This window comes from Podarcis vaucheri (assembly GCF_965113315.1).
Source record: "Podarcis vaucheri genome assembly, chromosome: 12".
Lineage (NCBI taxonomy): Eukaryota > Metazoa > Chordata > Lepidosauria > Squamata > Lacertidae > Podarcis > Podarcis vaucheri.
In genome coordinates, this window is record NC_138750.1 from 59514667 (window position 1) to 59532131 (window position 17465).

General features: G+C 42.3%; 1 protein-coding gene and 1 long non-coding RNA gene across 3 annotated transcripts in view; one reads left to right on the plus strand and one right to left on the minus strand.

The window, feature by feature from the left end:
- Window positions 1-17465, plus strand: part of LOC309515147 — a 454911-nt gene that overhangs the window by 249229 nt on the left and 188217 nt on the right. The window lies entirely within an intron of this gene.
- Window positions 1-17465, minus strand: part of ALS2CL (ALS2 C-terminal like) — an 83489-nt gene that overhangs the window by 17889 nt on the left and 48135 nt on the right. For both annotated transcript variants that reach the window (XM_082192217.1, XM_082192216.1), the window contains exons 12-18: window positions 16363-16461; window positions 15417-15578; window positions 14105-14216; window positions 12732-12809; window positions 10699-10823; window positions 920-1093; window positions 195-285 (exon numbers count right to left, since the gene is read on the minus strand). In XM_082192217.1, coding sequence (XP_082048343.1) covers window positions 195-285; window positions 920-1093; window positions 10699-10823; window positions 12732-12809; window positions 14105-14216; window positions 15417-15578; window positions 16363-16461 — 841 coding nt within the window. The remainder of the gene's footprint in view (window positions 1-194; window positions 286-919; window positions 1094-10698; window positions 10824-12731; window positions 12810-14104; window positions 14217-15416; window positions 15579-16362; window positions 16462-17465) is intronic.

Consider the following 17465-nt stretch of genomic DNA (forward strand, 5'->3'; position numbering starts at 1 on the left):
CACAGCGCCACCCGCCTCCCCAATATTGACATAAGGCATAATACAAGTTAATTTGGGGGCTAAACTAAATTTGGGGGTGCTGGGCAGATCTTTGCATCCTGGGGGCACAAATGCTAAAGACAGCCCTACTTGGCGTTATCAGAATCACACTCTAACCAACAGAGCTATTATGCAAACAGCGTGGAACAATTTACCTGGTGCAGGTAATCTTGCAGGTCATCCTTCTCCTGCTGTTCAATGAGTTCTTCAAGGTAGTCAACTTTCTTGGGAGCCTCTTCAGTCCCTCTGAGAGGACAAAGATTAACAGAGTACAGTAGTCCATCACCACTCAAAACGTCTCCTAACACGATTTGCCTCCCATTTTTTATTCTTGTCCAGGCAGAATGATGGGGGTGGAGATGCTCCTTCAGGTTCTGCCTGGACACTGAGGTCCAGCTCCGAGGGCCTTCTGGCGGTTCCCTCCCTGCGAGAAGCCATGTTACAGGGAACCAGGCAGAGGGTCTTCTCGGTGGTGGCGCCCGCCCTGTGGAACGCCCTCCCACCAGATGTCAAAGAGAAGAACAGCTACCAGACTTTTAGAAGACATCTGAGGGCAGCCCTCTTCAGGGAAGTTTTTAATGTTTAACAGACTACTGTATTTTAATACTTTGTTGGAAGCCGCCCAGAGTAGCTGGGGAAACCCAGCCAGATGGATAGGGTATAAATAAATTATTATTATTATTATTATTATTATTATTATTATTATTATTATTATACTGGGCTGAGGCCATTTAGGGCTTGAAAGGTCAGCACCAACACTTTGAATTGTGCTCAGAAATGAACTGGGAGCCACTGTAGGTCTGGACCGGGGTTATATGGTCTCGGCTCCCATTTCAAATGTGACCCGAGTTCAGATTTCGCCCCAAGCCCTTCTCCTCACCTGTGGCAGAAGAGGTACTCCTGGGATTTCCTCAGTTCTTTGCTCGTCTGAACGTGGAAGCCCATGAAAGCCTCCTCTGTTTCCCCTTGACCGCCTGAGCGGATGAACTCCAGGAAGGGACTGTAGAGGCCTTCCCATCGTTTCTCTACCGGGAATACTTCCTGACCCAGCTGTCTGAACAAGGAGAGAAAAGTTTCTCGGATGAGGTCTCCAAGAATCACAGAGTGGGAAGGGACACCGAGGGTCATCTAGCCCAACCCCCCGTGTCACAGGGTTAAAAACAAAAGAGGAGTGCAAATGGGTAAAATTGATGGCAATTGCAGCCAGACAGGCTATAGCGAGTGACTGGGAAAATGCAGAAGAGTTAAGGGTGAACCAATGGAGGAGAAAACTGAATAATATTATAATTTTAGAATACCTAACTGTGCAGATACATAGAATGAAAGGGTTTAAGGTCAGTGAGAAAGAGGAGGATTGGTTTGAGAAGCTACTGAATTATTTGAACAATTTGGAGTAATTAAAATGTTAAATAAAGTTAAATAAACCTTGTGGAAGGAGGAGTGTAAATGTATATACAGTGGTGCCTCGCAAGACGAAAAGAATCCGTTCTGTGATTCTCTTCGTCTAGCGGTTTTTTCGTCTTGCGAAGCAAGCCCATTGGCGGATTAGCGGATTAGCGCTATTAGCGGCTTTTAGCAGCTTATCTGCTGATCGGATCAGCTGATAAGCGGCCTAGCGGTTTAGAAAAAGGGGGGGAGGGAAAAAACCAGCAGGAACTCGCAAGACATTGTCGTCTTGCGAAGCAAGCCCATAGGAGATTCGTTTTGCGAAGCACCTCCAAAACGGAAAACTCTTTCGTCTAGCGAGTTTTCCGTCTTGCGAGGCATTCGTCTTGCGGGGCACCACTGTAGAAGCGTACATATGGTTGATTTGAATATGTTATTATTGAATAATATTGAATATGTATATTATTGAATATTGTATTATTGAATATGTATCAGCTGCCTGGGGGCGGGGTTTCACTGTGTTTTGGTGGTTGGTAAAAAATAAAAAAATTATATATAGTCCACCCCCCTGCTATGCATTCAAATTCACACAACCCCTGCCTTCCCATCCCTTGATGGCTGCAGAGTAACGGAGGCAGCATCCCTGTGTGAATGAGCCAAGATAGGAAGTGTGGTGAAGTGGTTAGAGCAGACTCTCTCAGATGTTCTTGAGCTACAGGGGGGGGGGTGATAGGAGTTGTAGTCCAACGGCATCGTAGGTGGAGAAAGGCTGGATTAGGGACCTGGGAGACTCGGGTTCGAGTCTCTACCTTGGGCCAGTCACTGCCTTCTCCCTGCCTCCCTCTCAGGGTTGCTGTTGTCGTGGGGATTGAATGAGGAGGGAAAGGGCCGTGTGTGCCATTTTAAGCTCCTCGTTAGAGAGGAGAAAGATGTGGTGTAAACGCAAGAAATAAATTAAGATCAAATCGCCACAAACGATCCTTCACCCCAGGCAACGCTTCTCCATTCCCACATTTGTTGTCTTCTTTTAATTATATTTCTTCCTCGCCTTCCCTCCGAAGAGCTCAAGGGGGCAGCAAAAACACAGACTCTAAACGTGTTTGCGTCGTGGTAAAACAATATCGAAATAATCGTAATAACCGTGGTTCCTACTCGCCTCCGTCTTCACCCTCAGAAAAACAACATTGTGACGGAGGTTAGGCTAAGAGGGAATGGCTGGCCCAAGATCTGCTGCAATTCCTGTGTGGAAGGGGGTTGAACTGGATGATGATGATAATAATAATAATAATAATAATAATAATAATAATAATAATAATAAATTTATATCCTGCCCTCCCCAGCCAAAGCCGGGCTCAGAGCGGCTAACAACAGTAACAGGTTCCCTCCTGACTCAACACGTCTATGAAATGTAGGCAGAAAGTTGCCCCCACTTTAGGCCAAGGCACTGGTACTTAAGAGGTTAACCAAGCTCTCTTTTTATTAATCGATCTGTCTATACAATTTTTATTAAATTTTCTGCCTGAGATTCAAAGTCTGGGGCTGCTCTAGCAAAATAATCAAAATATAATTTTTATTACATTTTCTTAGAATATTCATTTACACAACCTTAAAATATCAGTCACTTCCCTTCTTCCCTTTCCGTGGTTCGTTTTACATATCATAAATCCCTGCAGATTTTACATAAACGAAACCATTCTGTATTCCATTATTACTTCCATCAAAACGTATTTACACTGTTGAATTTATCTGAAGGCTGCCAACATTTTCAAGTGTACACAATTCCCCCCATATAGTCAATAAACATTTTCCAATCTCCTTTAAATGAATGTTCCCTCTTGTTCTCTTATTCTATAAGTTAGGTCTGCAAGCTGCGCATATTCCATCAATTTAAGTTGCCATTCTTCTTTGGTTGGGACCTCGCTTGTTTTCCATTTTTGGCCTTGGGCCGCCGTAGTGGCATACATAGGTAAAGGTAAAGGTACCCCTGCCCGTACGGGCCAGTCTTGACAGACTCAAGGGTTGTGCGCCCATCTCACTCAAGAGGCCGGGGGCCAGCACTGTCCGGAGACACTTCCGGGTCACGTGGCCAGCGTGACAAAGCTGCATCTGGCGAGCCAGAGCAGCACACGGAAACGCCGTTTACCTTCCCGCCAGTAAGCGGTTCCTATTTATCTACTTGCACCCGGGGGTGCTTTCGAACTGCTAGGTTGGCAGGCGCTGGGACCGAGCAACAGGAGCGCACCTCGCCGCGGGGATTTGAACCGCCGACCTTTCGATTGGCAAGCCCTAGGCGCTGAGGCTTTTACCCATAGCGCCACCCACGTCCCTAGCAGTGGCATACATAAATAACCCTTTTTGACACCTGGGAATTTCCATCTGAATTATCCCCCACCCACCCAAGGACTCTGGCTTTTTGGGGAAAGGTGCTTTTATTTTTTTTTTTTTATAATAATTTTATTGCATTTTTCCAAATTACAAGTAAAACAGAAGAAAAAACAGAACAAAAGAAAAGATAAGAAAAGAAAACAAAGGATTCCATTTCAATAACTTTTTTTTCAAATTTCCATTGGACTTCCCCACATCCCCCGGATAATGCATTCTTGATAATAAAGTCATCAGCAAATTATACCCTTATTTCATATATTTCTTTATATTTTCAATTGCAATTTAAGTTTAAATCTCTTGTTCTCCATTTACTCTAAAAATATAACCTGATATCATTTTAACCCATTTAAACTTTGGTTCTTTCAGAAATATTAACAATTTCATAAATAATTAAATTTCGTTGCTGGGGCTAGCGTTCTGAATCATACGTCATCTTATGTTTCATACAACTTATAATACTTTTGCAAATAGTCTTTAAATTTTTTCCAGTCCTCCTCCATTGCCTCTTCTCCCAGGTCCCGGATTCTTGCAGTCATCTCAGCCAGTTCCATATAGTTCATCAGTTGCGTCTGCCACTCCTCCAGTGTGGGCAAATCTTGGGTCTTCCAGTATTTGGCGATAAGGATTCTTGCTGCAGTTGTAGCGTACATAAAGAAAGTTCTGTCCTTTTTTAACACCTTCTGGCCGACAATGCCCAGAAGAAAGGCCTCTGGTTTCTTGGGAAAGGTGTACTTAAACACCTTCTTTAACTCATTATAGATCATTTCCCAAAAGGCCTTCAATCTTGGGCACGTCCACCAGAGGTGGAAAAATGTCCCTTCAGCCTCCTTGCATTTCCAACATTTATTGTCAGACAAATGGTATATCTTAGCAAGTTTGACTGGGGTCATGTACCACCTGTACACCATTTTCATAATATTTTCTTTCAAGGCATTACATGCCGTGAACTTCATACCGGTGGTCCATAACTTTTCCCAGTCTTCTGACATGATGTTATAACCAATGTCTTGAGCCCATTTTATCATGGCTGATTTAACTGTCTCATCCTGAGTGTTCCATTTAAGCAGCAAGTTGTACATTCTCGATATTACCTTGGTCTTTGGTTCTAACAGCTCTGTCTCAAGTTTCGATTTTTCCACCTGGAATCCTATTTTTTTATCTAGCTTGAAAACCTCATTAATTTGGGCATAGTGTAGCCAATTTTGCACCTTATCTTTTAGTTTTTCAAAGCTCTGCAATCTCCAATTACCTCCAATATTCTCTATTATTTCCCAATATTTCGGCCAATATGCCTCCATATTGGATGTTTTCCAAGCTTTGGCCTCTATTGGTGAAATCCACCTCGGAGTTTTACTTTCCAATAAGTCTTTGTATTTTTTCCAGACCATGTATATTGCTTTCCTGACAATATGGTTTTTGAACATTCCATGTGTTTTCCCCTTGTCATACCACAAATACGCATGCCAACCTAGCGAATTGTTGAAGCCTTCCAGATCTAGGACATCAGTGTTTTCCAATAAAATCCAATCTTTCATCCAGCAGAAGGCCGCAGCTTCGTAGTATAACCTTAAGTCCGGCAGGGCAAACCCCCCTCTCTCCTTTGCATCAGTTAATATTTTAAACTTTATTCGGGGCTTTTTGCCCTGCCAGACAAATTTAGAAATGTCCTTCTGCCACTTTCCAAAACAATCCACTCTGTCCACGATCTGCAAGGCCTGGAACAAAAACAACATATTTGGCAAAACGTTCATTTTTATAGCTGCGATTCGGCCTAACAAGGATAATTTCAATCTTGACCAAATTTCTAAGTCTTTTTTAACTTCTGACCAACATTTTTCATAGTTATCTTTAAATAGATTCAAATTCTTAGAAGACAGATTGACCCCCAGGTATTTCACTTTTTTAACAATGTTTAGTTCTGTTTCTTTCTGAAACTCCTCTGTTTCAATAACCGTCAGGTTTTTCCCTAACACCTTAGTTTTTTGTTTGTTCAGCTTAAAACCCGCCACCCGACCAAATTTCTGAATCAATTCCAAAACTCTTTTTGTACTAGGTTCTGGCTCCTGTAATGTTAAAACCAAGTCATCTGCAAATGCTTTCAGTTTATATTGTTTCGCTCCGACCCGTATTCCTTGTACCTGCCGATCCTCCCTTATCATGTTCAGCAAAACCTCCAGGACTGAGATAAACAACAGAGGGGATAGGGGGCACCCTTGGCGTGTTCCTTTTTCAATATGAAGTTCTTCTGTCACCACATTGTTCACTATCAACTTAGCTTTTTGTTCAGAATAGATTGCCTCTATTCCGTTCTCAAACCCCCTTCCCACTCCCATCCCTTCCAAGTTTTTCTTCATAAATTTCCAAGAAATATTATCAAAGGCCTTCTCCGCGTCGATAAAGATTAACACCGCTTTGGTGTTAATATTTGTTTGTAAAAGTTCCAAGATATCGATAATGTTCCTGGTATTATCATACAAATGTCTACCTGGGAGAAAGCCTGCTTGGTCCTTATGAATTACTTCATTTAATACTTTTTTAAATCTGTTAGCCAAAACGTCCGCAAATATTTTGTAATCCACATTTAGGAGTGAGATGGGGCGATAGTTCTTAAGTTGAGTCTTTTCAGTTTCCACTTTAGGTATCAATGTGATGAATGCTTCTTTCCACGTATCTGGTGTCCTCCCTCCCCCCATAATATAGTTGCAAACCTCCATTAATGGTTGTATCAGATAGTCTTTTAAAGTCCTGTAATATTTGGAGGTAAGTCCATCGGGGCCCGGAGATTTGCCTAGTTGCATATTCTGAATGGCATCCTCGATTTCCTGTAGTGTTATTTTACAATTCAAGATTGATCTCTTCTCTTGAGATAATTTTGGAAGGCCATTATCTTTCAAGAATTGTTCTATCTCAATTGCTTCCTCAGGTTCTTGTGTGTACAATTTTTTAAAATATTTCTGGAAACACTTTCTAATTTCTCCTGGTTTCTGAAAGTTTTTCCCTTCAACTTCTAGGTTGGTGACATAATTTAATTTTTGTCTCTTTTTCAACTGCCAAGCAAGTAGTTTCCCACATTTGTTTGCAGATTCAAAGGATCTTTGTTTCATTTGTTTGATTTTCCATTCCACTTCTTGGTTAATCAATTTCGCATATTGTGACTGGTGGAATTTTATTTCTCTTAAAGTCTCTTTTGATTTTGGATTCACTCTTAATTTTTTCTCCCCATCACTTATCTTCTCCAAAATCTTGTCTTTTTTACTATTCCAGAGTTTTTTCTTGATTGTATTCTGTTGTATCAGGAACCCTCTCATAACAGCTTTGCTTGCGTCCCAGATAATTCTTTTTTCCACTGAGGTATTCAAGTTGATTTCGAAATAATCCTTTAAAGTTTTTTGGGCCTTCTTTACGATCTCTTGATCTCTTAACAAGTTGTCATTCATTTTCCATCTGAAAGAATCGGCAGTAGTAAATCTCATTTCCATTTTCAAAGCGTTATGGTCGGAGCAAGTCTTTGGGCAGATTTCTATTTTTGTAGTCTTAGGTGCCAGCCCTCTAGTTGCCCAGATTTGGTCGATTCTTGTCCATGACAGGTGGGCCTCAGAAAAGAAAGTTCCTTCTTTACCTAGGGGGTTTCTCGTCCTCCATAAATCAATTAAGTCCATATTGTCAGTTAATTCAAAAAAAGTTTTTGGTAGTCTTCCATCTTTAGTCAGATTCTGATTCTGTGACTTATCCATCAAAGTGGAGACAACCCCATTCATATCTCCCATCATAATGATGTTGGAGTAGTCCAGATAGTCCAGTAGTGTCTCATGCAGCTTCTTATAAAATTCTGATTTCCCCTCATTTGGTGCATAGATTCCTAATATCAAAACTTTTTCTCCTTGGGTCGAAATTTCAATAGCCAGGATTCTTCCTTGTTCATCTTTAAACAAGAATTTTGGTGATAAATTCTCTTTAGCATAGATCACCACACCTCTCTTCTTAACTCGGTCTGATGAGATAAATTCTTGGCCTAATCTTTTGTTTATTAACACCTTCCTATGTAACCTGGTCACATGGGTTTCTTGCAAGCAAATTATGTCCAAGTTCTCTTTCTTTAATATATGAAAAATCCTTTTGCGTTTTTCTGGGGAATTCGCGCCATTAATGTTCCAACTGTAAAGCTGCAGAGACATCCTGTATCAATCTGTTGTTACTCTTATTGGGTGTCTTCTTTTTTGTCCAAATCCGAAGGTGGTGGTTCTTTTCCTAGCACTGGTGGTGGCCAAATGGCTGCCACTCCTTTCTGCAAGTCTTCTCCGTGGTCGTGTAGGAACTTCTGGCTATCCTCTTTCGTTTTGATCTTTATCTTCTTTCCTTTGTATTTAAACGAAAGACCCTGTGGAAACTCCCACCTGTAAGGTATTCCGTTGCCTCTCAAAAGTCCAGTTAGGTCGGTGTAGTTAGATCTTAGATCCAGTAATTGTTTAGGTATGTCCTTGTAAATTTGTGCTCTTCTGTCCTGGATCTCAAGTGCTTTATTAAAGTGTAGGTCAAGTAGCTTGTCTCTCTCCTGCTTGGTCCTTAAGATAATCAAACAGTCCCTAGGTCTGTCCTTCCCAGTCGCCCTTCCCAATCTAAATGCAGTTGTTATTTTAAAATCTGTATCTTCGTTTATGCCCCAGAATTTAGAAAATTCTGCTGTCAAAAAGCCAGTCAGATCCTCTTTCTCAATCTCTGGAATAAAGCGTAATCTCAAATTATTTTCCTTGTTTCGCAGTTCCACCAAAGACAGATAGGCCTGCTGGTCAGTAATATGTTTATGGAGTGGCCTTACCTCTCCTTTCAGTTCCTCTACTTCTTTAGTTACTGCTTCTACTTTCTCATTCGCAGCCTCGGCCAGTTTTCGATTTTCAGATACTACGTCCTTTAGGTTTCCAATATCTTCTGAATGCTTAGCCACCTGTTCAGAAAGTTTGTTAATTGAAGATGTAGCTAAGTCAATTTTTGCAGTCTGATCATCCACTTTTTTGTTCAAAATTGCAAATTGTTGTAGCATTTCCTCTAGAAGAATGTTGGATCCCCCAGCTGCCATATCTTCTTCACTTGTTAATTGTTCTAATTCTTCAGCTGGGGTTGTTGGTAATGATACAGCCTGTAGTACCGCAGGGACTGAAGATCTACGGCCCTGGGAAACCAAAGTTGTTTGTACCAATTTGCCTTTCCCTGCTTTCGACGCAGCTCTTGTTTTTGGTTTGCCACTCATTCCACCCTCATTCCACACCTGTCTTTGGATTCAAGGTCAAGCTGTCAAAAGTTCCATGGGAAAGACAGGCCTCAGAATGAGTCACCAAGCCACGGAGAGACAAAACAAAGTCAGTTCTCAGGAAATTGTAAATCCCAAACTCCACTAGAGGGAGTATAGCTCAGTTCATGAAAGAAGAAACAAAGTTTCAGTCGCCATTAAAGTTCCTACAATTAGACAAGTTAATAAATATCTTTAGAGAAGAACTTTTCCTTCTTGCAGAGCCCTCTCAGTTTTGCCACAATAGTTTCTTAAAAGGTGCAAAATACAGTTGCTTAATTGTATCCACCGGTAGACATCTGTTTCAACTTTGTAAATATATCCGCAACATAACTTTTGCCCGCTGCAAGTCCAGGGCTAGGGATTCTCAAGTCTTTAAAGTTTTGAAAATTTTAGCAGAGAAGAAACCCCAATTAAAATAGACACAGTCACAGAAAATTAAAAATAACTTGCCTTTCCCTTCAATTTCCAAGCTTCTCCAGACGTATGGTATCTCTCTTTTTAAAACCTTTTTCTATTGCTTCCAGCTTGTCAGTTTCTTTGCCTTTAATCATTAAGCACCTCCGGGAGACGGACTTCCTTTTTCTCGTCTCTCGCTTTCAGCCGAATTCACAATTTGTAATCCAATCTCATATAAATCCTACTCACGAGTAGTTGATTTGTAATCCAATGTAAAGGAAGAAAGGTCGGCGCTCATCGGTAACAGCCGCGCGGCTTCACTCCCGCAGAAAGAGCGATGAATCCACAGCACCGCTTCCCCTCCGCGCTTCCGGAGCCCCTTACGGGGTCCCTTCTTCGTTTTGGGGGTCGCTCTCGGTGCCCGCCGGATCCCACGGCCACGAGCTCGCTCTGCTCGTGGTTTAACTTAATGGGTCGTCGCTTCGCCGTAGCAAACAACCCTTTTCTGCGGAGCCCCTCTCTGCAGCGCAAAGAGGACCGCCATTACCCGTTTCGCGCCGCCTCCGGAAGTCCGGGAAAGGTGCTTTTAAACATTATTTTCATTTCATTATTAATTATTTTCTGGCCCACGTAGGACCAGTCTGGATAGTTAGCCTTGGTGAAGACTTGACCTTTTCATTCCCAAAAAAGTTTTGGAATTTCTGCTGAAATGAGGCTGCATTTTAATGTTGTATTTTAATCTTGTTTTTTTAAGTTGTATTTCAATCAATTGTTTTATATCTGGTGTCAGCCGCCCTGAGCCCAGTCTTGGCTGGGGAGGGCGGGGTATAAATAAAATTATTTACAGTGCTACCTCAGGTTAAGTACTTAATTCGTTCCGGAGGTCTGTACTTAACCTGAAACTGTTCTTAACCTGAAGCACCACTTTAGCTAATGGGGCCTCCCACTGCTGCCGCGCCGCTAGAGCACGATTTCTGTTCTCAACCTGAAGCAAAGTTCTTAACCTGAAGCACTATTTATGGGTTAGCGGAGTCTGTAACCTGAAGCATATGTAACCTGAAGCGTATATAACCTGAGGTACCACATTATTATTATTATTATTATTACTATTATTATTTCCCAATACTCCTTTACCCTTTTACAAGTCGACCACATATGAAAGAACGTTCTTTCAGAGGTAAACCACGCTCTCGACTCCCACTTACAGTTTCTCTGCGGTGTCATCCTGTTCGCCAGACGTGTCCAGGATTCCTTGAGTCTGCAACCCGTGGGTCGATTTGCTGCTGAACGTTCCCTCCAGAGTGAATCCGTTTGGGAAGGTCAGCTTGCCCTGAAAACCATCCCCAAAAGCCAGAGTTAATTTTTCATTCATTCATTTGAAACCATTCATACCCTGGATTGTATAGCGGCAGCAGAATTTCAGGGAGCCTGGAATTATAGACAAGGAATAGGTGGGTTAACCGACGGGTGGCATTTCCTCTGGCAAATTGAGATTCCTGCTTTGCGGGGGGAATGGGAAATCATCCCTACTGAGCCATGGTACACACAACTCCGGGATGCGGGTGGCGCTGTGGGTTAAATCACAGAGCCTAGGACTTGCCGATCAGAAGGTTGGCGGTTCGAATCCCCGCGACGGGGTGAGCTCCCATTGCTCAGTCCCTGCTCCTGCCAACCTAGCAGTTCGAAAGCACACCAGAGTGCAAGTAGATAAATAGGTACCACTCCGGCGGGAAGGTAAACGGCGTTTCCGTGCGCTGCTCTGGTTTGCCAGAAGCGGCTTAGTCATGCTGGCCACATGACCCGGAAGCTGTACGCAGGATCGCTCGGCAAATAAAGCGAGATGAACGCTGCAAGCCCAGAGTCGGTCACAACTGGACCTAATGGTCAGGGGTCCCTTTACCTTTACCTTTACACGCAACTCCAAATATTCATTAATGCCCCCACTGTTCTCCAGGCAGAGTAAGTCCAAGAGCAGGGGTTGTCAAGAGCTCGTCCTACACACGAGTAGGACCCTGGCAGAGACACATGCCCAACTGGCATGTTCTTTCCCTCCTGGTCGTTCATTCGGGAGCTTCAAAAGCTTTCTTCAGCCAGACCATCACAGCGACCAATGCCAACCAACACCGGCACACTTAGGGATCTGCAGAGTCTTCGCAGTTGCGTAACAGACCTCAGCAACTCAGCATTTTGGCTAATCTACTTTATTTACATATAAACACACACGGAGCACTGCAACATGGCTCCCTCTCTCTCTAGCATCACACAGCAAAGAGAGAAAGAACAAAGGACAATAGTCCCACTTCACGGAACACAGTAACACAAACATCCTGTCTCCGTCACTTCTCACTCTGTGGAGTCAAAACATACACCGTCATGTGATAGACTACAATCCCATGACTGCAATCTTGGAGCAGGAATTCTAACAGGGGTCAGCAATTTTTTCAGCAGGGGGCCGGTCCACTGTCCCTCAGACCTTGTTGGGGGCCGGACTATATTTTCTTTGGGGGGGATGAATGAATTCCTATGCCCCACAATTAACCCAGAGATGCATTTTAAATAAAAAGACGCATTCTACTCATGTAAAAACACGCTGATTCCCAGACCATCCATGGGCCGGATTTAGAAGGCAATTGGGCCAGATCCGGCCCTCGGGCCTTAGTTTGCCTACCCATGTCCAAGAGCAACACAGTTCCTCCCGTGAAGCTTACATACCCCAAGGAAGTGACACAGCAGCAAAGGGGGAAAGGTTGAGGAGGGAAAAGGAAAACGAAGCAAACACGAAGTTCTTCATGTTACGAGGTTCTCATGATGACCAGAGAGCAGTGCCGGATTTACATACACGCTAAACAAAGTATAGCTTAGGGCCCCACTCTCCCCCCCAAAAAAAAATTAAAGAAAAAAAACAGCTGGATGTACATTTCCAAAATATAAGATGAAAAAAAAAATGGCTCTAGATACCTATGAGGTCCATAAATTACCATATAGCATATATTCAGCACAAAAAAAGCAGCAACAATTTGTTGCTGACAAAGGACAGCTGGACATCGAAAGGGCTCCATTACCTTCAGTAGCAGAGGGCCGCATCAAATCTAAATCCGGCCCTGCCAGCATCTTAAGAGCATGGCTTTAGGAATATTTTCCAAACAGCACACTCTTTCCCGACCCAAATGTGGTCAGTCAAGCCCAGTTCGCAGCTTTTTAAGCCCAGAGCAATCGAAAAGCCAAGCCCACAACTCACTTTGCCGACAAAAGTCAAGTCTCTGGTGAAGTTTCCCACAAAGATTGAGTCGTCTTCCAGGAGGAGTGTCCCAGGTCCCTGCAGATCATAGGAGAGAAGGGGAGGTAAATTAGCAAAACATGCCTCCTAACTGAGCATACTTAAAAAAGGAAGGTGGAATTATGAAACCCATATAACATTGTGCAAACTTGACTAACTCAAATGACTTTTTATTTTGCAGAAGTTATTCTGATGGAACTCTTGAGTCCAGGCAATCCTCCGCCTCTGCAAGCGTCTATCTGCACTCATACGGGCTAGAAACTTTTCTTCCCTTTTAAAAATAAAAAGTAGGAAGAAAAGTTAGCTTCTGCTGGTTCAAATTTCTCTTAGGTCCTTCTCTCACAGCCTCCATCCTTGCAATATGATACTGGACCGCTTTGCAGGGATGTTTGTAAGACTTGCTTTGGCACGACACTTGAGTAAATTGGCAAAAATCCAAATCAAATACAGTGGTACCTCGGGTTAAGAATCTAATTCGTTCCGGAGGTCCGTTCTTAACCTGAAACTGTTCTTAACCTGAAGCACCACTTTAGCTAATGGGGCCTCCCACTGCCGCCGCGCAATTTCTGTTCTCATCCTGAAGCAAAGTTCTTAACCCGAGGTACTATTTCTGGGTTAGCAGAGTCTGTAACCTGAAGTGTCTGTAACCCGAGGTACCACTGTAAGTATAGGAAATGTAAAGAAGGTTCTTTTTATCATACATGGTAGTCTTGTAGTAAGGTTAAAGCTTGCTGGAAAATGATATATAATGAATTGGAAAATGTGTTTAAATTAACATTTGTAAAAAAAAAACCAGAAGCTTTCCTTTTGGGAATTATAGGGACAGAACCACCCAAACTGTATAGAAATTTATTCATGTGTGAGACCACAGCGGCAAGAATGGAAAGAAGAAGTCCCAGTGAAAGAAGAATGGAAACAAAAACTTACAGAATATGCAGAAATGGCAAAACTTACCAGAAAAAAAGGAAATCAAGATAACAAACTTTTTTTTATAAAAGAATGGAATATTTACAAATAAACTATAAACAGATAAGAACATTGGCAGGATTATTAACCTGCAGTTTTATAAAAGAGTATATATTTAAAGTGGATGAATATATGAGCAAATTAAGCTAATTTGGATATGCAGAAACTATGAAAAATAAATTTAAGGAACCGCAGAAACAGGGGGAAGGAAGTCGAGTTTTGAAATGTCAAAATGACTGTAAAATTATCGAAATGTATAAAATTGAAAATCATAAATATATATATTTTTTTTAAAGAAAGCACTTGGTGAAGGCTACCTGACAAGCCTGCATGAGAGTTCAAACATTTTATTTCCCGGTGATCCTTACCACCATTTTATCCATGTGGAAAGTTCTCTGATAGCAGACGCCCGACTGCATGAGCACAAGCCCCGGTCCATGTCTCTGGTCTTCCTGCCACATCCCAATGTACCTCTCCCCTCTGAAATAGAACGAGAGGAATCACAGAATTGTAGAGTCGGGATATGCCACTGCCATAATATCAGGATGAAAGCCAAATAAATCATTCCGACCATATTCTCTTTCTGCAAACCTCATTACAGTGGTACCTTGGTTCCCAAACTTAGTCCGTTCCAAAACCAAAGCGTTCTAAAACCAAGGCGTGCTTCCCCATAGAAAGTAATGCAAAAGGGATTAATCCGTTCCAGACTTTTGAAAAGAACCCCTAAAACAGCAACTTAACATGAATTTTACTCTCTAACGGGACCACTGATCCATAAAATGAAAGCAATAAACAATGTACTGCAGTCACACAATCAATCCACGAAAACAAAAAACAAAAGAGCCACAAAAGCAAAAACACAAAATAAATAGCAAAAACAGACAGACCTCAGCGTAACACTCGAAACAATGAAAATGAAATGCAATACTCAATGTACTGTACTATAAAATAAATAAGACAGCATTGTAGATGATAAAAAAAATAAAATCTTACGAGCACCGATGATAGTCATTTTTTGGATGGGGGGCTTATTTCTTCAGTCACACAAGCAATCAGTCAATCAGTAGCTGAACTGGGTTCCACACAGTCACAAAAACAAGTCACGAAAACGAAGTCACAAGCCACAGTCACAAAAACGAAGACACAAGGCACAGTGACACGTCAATCCCATAAAACGAAGAACAAGTCACAGTCAAAAAAACGGAAAAGCTGCACAAACAAAAACGCAAAAAATAAAATAAAATGCAATAACTAAAGCTCCGAATATCACCTCTGCGTTGCATGGGTGCAGCCGACAGTCTCAACATAAACCTCTGATTAGCAGCGAGGGACTCAATTTAAAAACGGAACACACTCAACAGAAAGCGGAACATGTTCTGCTTCCAAGGCAGGCATAGGGCAAACTCCGGCCCTCCAGATGTTTTGGAACTACAATTCCCACCATTCCTAGCTAACAGGACCAATGGTCAGGGATGATGGGAATTGTAGTCCCAAACATCTGGAGGGCCGGGGTTTGCCTATGCCTGTTCCAAGGCAAAGTTCACAAACCAGAACACCTACTTCCGGGTTTGCAGCATTCTATTTCAAAGTTGCTCACAAACATAAGCTGTTCTGAAACCAAGGTACCACTGTACAGCGGGCGGCTTAAAGAAAAAGGCTCCAAATTAATGGGTGACCTACCTCTCCTTGTCGTCCCAGACGCCATAGCCGTGTTTCTTGTCATTTTCCCAGTGCCCGGAGTACTTGAACGGCTGCTCAGCGTCCGAAGCGTTCTCCAAGATGCCAAACCCTTGGCGTACGTTGTCCTTGAAATACCCTTTGTAGACCATCTCATCGCCATACCTGGGAAAAATGCACGCAACATCTATTTTGGATGCTATTTGGCAACTTTGGAACTCCCCGCCAATTGATTCTAGAGTTGTAACTGCTTCTGGTGCCTGCTAAAAGCTTAAGCAAGCCTACCCAGACATTTAAATGGGACATGGATTTTAATACGTAAATTTCAATTCATAGTGTGCATTTTTGAAACTGCTGGTTTTATTTTTGAAAAATTGGGAGGGGGTCAACTCGTTCTTAACGTTTGATTCCACTGAGAATTTGCACATATAGTTTCTATAAGATGCTTAAGGATTGTGATGATTATGCAGCATAAAATCATGGAATCGTAAAGTTGGAAACAGCCTATCCACTTGCAGGTCTGAGCATGGAGCCGGTGGAAACAACCACTTTTGCAAGGCTTAAAAAAGGCAAAGGGTAAAGGGACCCCTGACCATTAGGTCCAGTCTTGGCCGACTCTGGGGTTGTGGCACTCATCTCGCTTTATTGGCCAAGGGAGCCGGCGTACAGCTTCCAGGTCATGTGGCCAGCATGACTAAACCGCTTCTGGTGAACCAGAGCAGCGCACGGAAACGCCGTTTACCTTCCCACCGGAGCATTACCTATTTATCTACTTGCACTTTGAGGTGCCTTCGAACTGCTAGGCTGGCAGGAGCAGGGACCGAGCGACAGGAGCTCACCCCGTCAAGGGGATTCGAACCGCCGACCTTCTGATCGGCAAGTCCTAGGCTCTGTGGTTTAACCCACAGCGCCACCCGTGAACCCCATAACCTTTGCAAGGCTTACTCACTCGCAAATCCCATAACCGCTCATCTTGCCTTCTCGCCAGTGACACTTGTAGCAGTCATAGCGGTCCTCGGAGGCGCGAGGGATGAGGCAGATGCCAAACCTGCAGCCAGGAACAAGATGATCATAGAACCACAGAACTGTGGGGCCGGAAGGGACACCCAGTGCTCATCTAGTCTAACCCCCCCTACAATACAGGAATGACAGCTCAAGAACCCCTGAGATATTTCCATCCGACCTGTATTTTAAAACCTCGAAGGAAGGAGAGTACACCATCTTTCGAAGGAGACTGTTCCACCACTGAACAGCTCTCACCCTCAGAAACGTTCTTCCTGATGTTTAGTTGGAATCCGGGTGGATAAAAATCAAAGATTTTTTAAAATTTAAATTAGATTTCTTTGATTTAAATCGGATTTTTAAAACAAAATGCTTTTGGAGGAAAAATCTTTCTAAAGATAGTTTTCTATTTATGTTACATTATAGTCCAAAGGCTATTCATCAAGAAATAAGGATTTCTTTTAAGTTTTTCATGTGTGCTACAACTCAGTCTAAGTTTTGTTTTTAAATTGTTTTACCACGTTGGTTAACAAACATATACATATGCTATAACGTTGTTGTTTCAGTTGAATAAATTGTTTAAATTGCTATTAAGGAAGTGATTATTTTCCTCCTTCCAATAAAGTGCAGCAGAAAAGTGGTCCAAATATAAACACCAATTTCACAATTATCTGTCTATGTATTTCTGATAGTATAACCAAATCAGTAATGTTTGATAAAACCGTAAAAAATACTCTGAAAATAATTCCAAAAACGAAACCTTCGCCTGGTTGTAAATATTAAGAAGATGCCAGCAAGGTTCAACCTTTATGTAAAAAATAATGATTTAAATCATTAGCCTTACTGACTGGTGTTTTAAATCAATTTGATTTAAATCAAATCCACCCTGGTTGGAATCGCCTTTCATGTAACTTGAGGCCATTTTTTTGAGTCCTACCCTCCAGAGAAAACAAGCTCGCTCCATCCTCTATGTGACAGCCCTTTCAATATTTGAAGATGTCAATCCTATCTCCTCGCAGTCTCTCCTTTCCAGGGCAAGCAAACCAGATG